At 45.1% G+C, this 5,517-nt stretch overlaps 1 protein-coding gene across 1 annotated transcript; it reads left to right on the forward strand.

The window, feature by feature from the left end:
• and2 (actinodin2) lies at positions 1-4,970 on the forward strand. The gene is made up of 6 exons (XM_011616240.2): positions 1-159; positions 655-740; positions 1,815-1,859; positions 2,641-2,801; positions 2,986-3,888; positions 4,095-4,970. Exons 2-6 carry the CDS (start codon positions 662-664, stop codon positions 4,491-4,493), a joined length of 1,587 nt encoding a protein of 528 aa, XP_011614542.2. The 5' UTR covers positions 1-159; positions 655-661; the 3' UTR covers positions 4,494-4,970.
• Positions 4,971-5,517: the final 547 nt, after the last annotated feature.

The following is a 5,517-nucleotide window of genomic DNA, read 5'->3' on the forward strand; positions in this document are numbered from 1 at the left end:
AAAATGTTTCCCTGCCTGTCCATCTCATACAGGGTCGCAGAGAAGCAGAGGGTTCGGACAGGTCAGGTAACCACAGAGGACCCCACAACCTCCCCCAAGAAGCTTGAACCAGAGTGCTCCTCCTGATCACAGGAGGTCACAGCTGAAGCACTTTCACAGGTAGGTGTGCAGTTTCTTTTCCCCTCTTTTCTATAGTTGAGTACAGATGAAAAGTGAAAAAAAGAAACTTGTCAGTAACTTTGAAAGCGCTGCAGAGCTGCGGCTCAGAGCTGTAGCTCAGCAGCCATCTGCGCACAACTTTTCCAGCCTTTGGCTGTTCAGTAGTTTATATCAGCTGCTTTGGTTAAATATTCTCATGTTCGGAGCATAAGTCGTATTTTTCCTCGATAATCCACCCAAAGCCCCGTTACAGCGTGTCCTTGATGCTCGCCAACATCTCTGTGTCGGCCAGTTAAACGAGAACTCCCTCTCAGTTCCAACAGAATTGCCTCATTTCCATTTCAACTTGCTTCTGAAAAACTCTTTCTAAAAAGCACGGCGCATCAATGGATCCTCAGCTAGCTGCACCATAGTCTACTAGACCAGCACGATGAATTACTTGCAACGCAGCTCTTTCCTACATTGAAGAACGCATTTTTTTCATGTTATTCTCAGGAAACATATGAACATGGCGCGAGTTGGACGGCCATCTTTTTCCCTGATCCACACAGGATTCCTGCTAGCAGTGGTTTTATTACCAGGTGAGAGAAGCTATCGAACATTTACAGTTGATGACGTTCCTGTTTGTGCTCCGAAATGATGTTTTTGGTAACGTTAAATAGATAAACATTTTTAAGCTCTCATTTCCAGCCACACTTTCCTAAAAATGGGTGTGATTGAATACAAGAGCTGATGTCTAAATTGCAATATAATGCACAGATACTGTATGGATACAGAGTATTTAATTTCCCAAACATTTGCCAATTTTGGAAAATGCCTCTGGAATATTAAGGCCAGGTACAGTATTGCACATCTTCTCAACTTTAGTTTTGTTGTACTCTTTTCATTAATCTAATGCAGTTCCTGTTTTCTAATAATATTTCCACGCCCTTGCAGTATTTTCACACCTCTGTATCAATGTCCTGACTCCTTGTGTGGACTCTCGACCTCAGTAGTGTTGAAATATTATTTAAGGCCTGTGGGATCATGCACATTAATCTTTGGCGTATAAATCATAGAGACACGGTTACTGCCGTCCCTTATGGCGTGGCAAGTTGATGTACGAGGTGGCCTGAAAGTACTTCAAAATCTTTCCATGGTCATAAAAAAACATGTCTATCTCTGCTCCTCTGGGAGATTTCCCACATTAATAAATGAGACAGTTTGGAAGTTTAATCAGCTGGCTCAGCTGTTCGCAGCTGTAAACTCAGGGGCCCTGTTGAGGAACAAGACACCCCACATGTGGAAAGAAGGATGTCCACAGACAGTCCCCTTCCTCCCGACTTCCACTTTTACAGTGTATTGGTAATTGGGTTGAGTGAGGGCCCACTCTTTGTAGTTTTATTGGTGGAGGAGGCCCCCCAGTATTGGCACAAAAAATCTGGGTCTTGTTCAAAGACTAAACGGGTGTCGGCAAAGCTGGGCAGGGATCTGGAGGAGGGGTAGGTTAATGCTGCCCCTGCTTGGGCGCCAGAGTACCGGCACCTGCCGCGTTTCACCCAGAGCGGCTTATTAGCATCAGCAGTTTCCTGGAGCGGAGGAAAAGCTCAACATCTGGTTGCAGTCAGCAAACGTCCCTGCTGTTGCTAATGTGGCTGCTGCTGTGTGTTTTACAGAGTTTCTGGGGGCCGTGCCGCTGGAGCAGCACAAGGAGGAGGAAGGTGAGGACCCCCGGTGTGGCGTGTGTTGTATATTTGCGCTTCGGTCATGTTTTTCAAGTCAACAAAAAAAGGATTTATAAGGCCACAGTGATGAGCACCAGACGTTATCTCACAGAAGTTGATCATAGAAGTGAAAATCACACACTTGCTCATCTCTCCACCAAACAGATGACATACTGCACAAACCTGTAGCGCAGAAAGTCTGAGCACAGGGGGCCATTTTGATCCATTGTCAGGTATATTTATTTGATTTCTGGCCAGGAGATAGATGAAGATGACATGACTCATACTTTGACTTGATAAAAAGGGCATATCCCAAGTTTACCTCTCCATCTAACAAAAGGAGATTTGTCTGGTTATTATTTTCCACACACTCCTATTGTATCTGTGCCTGAATCTGCAGGTCTGTGGCCTTGAAACCTTCCTGAGGCATAAATTGATAGCTTCAGAGTCCTCCACATGGGGCTTATTCGTGATTGCATTGCTTTTCCTCTTAGCTCCATCATCGGTTTCATTTTGGTTCCATAATGTTCTCTAAAATATGTTCCAAAAACTCCTTATTGTTATGTACTATATGTACATATCATGACTTTGTAGTTTTCTTTTCTACTATTGCTGTGATTGTGGTACTTCTATGATCCTAAACTGTCTGTGATGCCAAAGGAATCCTGTTTTGTGAGGGTTAGTCCAGCTATATGGGCTGAAATAACTGGCTATTTTGAGCATTTGTATATTTTTAGTCAGAAACAAATCTGACTTAAGTCCATTTCACTCTTCTCAGTACCGGCAGCCTCCGATGTGAAAGCTGAGGCCATGGAGAGGCTCACAAAGCTTGTTCGCAACAGAAGGAACGTCCCGGTTTTGGCTATGCCCCAGTTTAAACGCCTGCCAGACTTCTGGGGATGGTACAAGTACTTCATGGACACCCACAACCAGGAGGGAGTGAGTAGAGATAGCTTTTAGTATAATAAAGTTTTACCTCACCAGATTTGGAAGCAGCACATGTTGTTTTCCAGAGATAGTTAAGCGTCAAGTAAAGGCATAAGAAGTGTTAGTGTGTCTTCTGTCACATAGTAACATGCCCCCTAACCCAGGGGCTAAAAGATTCATATCTCAATGGTCTTAGGTTGAAGATCTGGACCGGCTGTATATGGCCTACCTGCAGAACAAGCACAGGTCTGAAGAGGGCCCAACCTTCAACCACTACCTGAGTCACCTCAGTGAAATCTACAAGGCCTGTGCTGATTCTGACGATCCAGAGTGCATCTCAGAGTCCACCAGCAAGCCAAAGGCAGCAATGGTGATGCCCGCCCCCATCAAATCTGCCGCTGTTAGGCTGTGCAACCCTTACCTCGACCCATACTGCCTCTTCCCTCTCGCCCCCCATGCTGCTGTCCCTGAGCTGGAACCAGCTCCAGCTCCAGCTCCGGCCAAAGTTCCTGCCCCTATCCTCACCCCAATGCTGCCCATGCCTATGAAGAGTCACACTGGCTTCTACTACTATGCCCCTGTCCTGGAACCCTTCCTGAGCCCTGAGCAGAAGAACGAGCTGCTGAGAATCTGTAACCCTGAAGATGTCGAATGTCTGCAGTATCACCTGAGGGCCGCTTTTGGCTATCGCCCTGCTCCCGGCCCCGCCCCATCCTACGCTGCCCTCAAATGTAACCCCAAAGACCCATACTGCATGCCAACACTGGTCCACAAAGCCCCCGCTGGATTTTACCATCTGATGTACCCCAGGTGTGACCCAGAAGTGGATCCTCTGTGTGTGATGAACGTCGCTGCTCCCGTTACTGCGAAGCAAGCTCCAAAAGAGCAACAGTGCAACCCCCTGTTCGACGCTGGCTGCAATCCTCTGACTGCCACCAAGCTCTATGGGCATACCAAGCCTGTCCTGGAGTATGCCCCCAATGATGAGCCTGCACCTCCTGCTGGTTCTCTGACCTGCAACCCTTCAGACGACCCATACTGCATACTGGCAGCAGCTCTTGCCCTGCGAAAGCCCGTTCCACAGCTCCCAGAACACCAGGTCTGAATCCAACATCCTGTTTCTAGGATTAACTAATTGAGTTGTCTAATCTAGTGTAATCTTGCTTGATGAGTGTTCTCATTATTTTCTATTCTTCTTCACTTGGTTTATTAAATGATGTAGTGACATGAAATGGGTGTTGCATGATGTCTTCGATCTCCTTTGCATCTGTTTTGAACACAAACGCAAATCAATCAATCAACCAGGTCCGCTACAACCTCGGGGTCCCCGGCAAGACCAAGGAGGGCTACGACTGCTATGTGCACTATGACAAAGACTGCACGCCTGTGGAGTCTGGCCCCAAGGCCAAGGCTAACATCAAGGCCCCAGCCAAGCCCTATTGCCACCCATTCGACCCCAGCTGCAACAAGTTTTCCTCTCCTCCCATCGTTGAAGCTCCAAAGCCTGGAAAAGATGGCATAATCCTGCCTCACCCCGACTGCGACCCTGAATACGACTACAACTGCCGCCTGCGCCGTGCCAGAGCCGCCCCCGTTGCTGACGAGCCCGCTGCCTCCGAGGGGAAAGCTGCCGACGAGCCCGTCAAGGAGGCCCCTGTACGCTTTGAAGATTTTCTCAGGGGCATCATGAGGCAGCACAAATAGATTTCAAAAACACCAACAGAGTTAAGAAAGTACCAGGCAAGAAATAAAGATCATGCAATAATCGCCTTAAATCACCTCCATGGACTGTAGGCTATCATATTATTCCCCCTAACCCCCTCACCACAACAAGAAGAACAAAAAAAAACTGCCAAAAAAGAGATAATCTCAATAAATCGAAAAAAGAGAACAAATCAAAAACAGAACAATAAGATTCAGCACTTCATGTGTTTATGTTTGTAGGAAGATTTGTGTTTATAGAAATGGTAGATGTAGAGGTAGTTTGAATTTGTGTCAGTGGATAAAAACTGCTTTCTATTGTAAATTCTCTTCTTCAGTTTCACTAACTTTAAATGTATTTAATGTTTTTGTTGTTTTGGCCACGTTTTTTTCTGTTACTCTAAACCTCATTATGCTTCTTCTGTTTAGTTTTTATAAAGTGTTAAATAAAATTAAAAAAAAAAAACGTTCTCAAACAGTCAAACTACATGTGCTGGTAGTGTATGACAGAAAGACAACACCTTATTTAACAAATTGAAAAGTAATAATGCATTTATGCTTGTGTTCTTAAGCCAGAATTAGGATGGATATTTAATGCAACACTTTGGTTAATGAGTTTATATCCTGCACACATTTGAGCTTTTGCCAGCTGGCAAAGGGAATGTGCTTTGCTTTAATAGAATATATTTGCTTGATTAATTTGCATGTTTATACATTGATTACTGACGATGTGTTCTGAACACAGACAACAATGAAAAAGCAAATACAAGTAGTTTTATCTTAAGGGTAAAGATATCAAACTGTGCATGTAATCAAGCAGTGATGGAAGTATTTACAATGCACAAGAGACAAGCAAGTAAAAACCCCACAAAGTCTAATTTTATTTGATGAAACCATGACCTCATCATCCAAATAAAGAAAAACATCTGCATTCTCCAGTGTTTTCTGAGGCTGGATGAGAGCAGGGCTCCCTGTAGGGCTGCACAACGGCTCTGTGAAGCTCCTCTCAGGCTCAAACAAGTCGCAC

Source organism: Takifugu rubripes, chromosome 22 (genome assembly GCF_901000725.2).
Source record: "Takifugu rubripes chromosome 22, fTakRub1.2, whole genome shotgun sequence".
NCBI lineage: Eukaryota > Metazoa > Chordata > Actinopteri > Tetraodontiformes > Tetraodontidae > Takifugu > Takifugu rubripes.

Excerpts from the sequence above, each read along its gene's own strand:
- and2 (XM_011616240.2), top strand. The coding sequence starts at position 662 with ATGAACATGGCGCGAGTTGGACGGCCATCTTTTTCCCTGATCCACACA. Across the intron at positions 741-1,814 it reads AGCAGTGGTTTTATTACCAG|AGTTTCTGGGGGCCGTGCCG; the intron begins GTGAGAGAAGCT and ends TGTGTTTTACAG. Across the intron at positions 1,860-2,640 it reads GCAGCACAAGGAGGAGGAAG|TACCGGCAGCCTCCGATGTG; the intron begins GTGAGGACCCCC and ends CACTCTTCTCAG.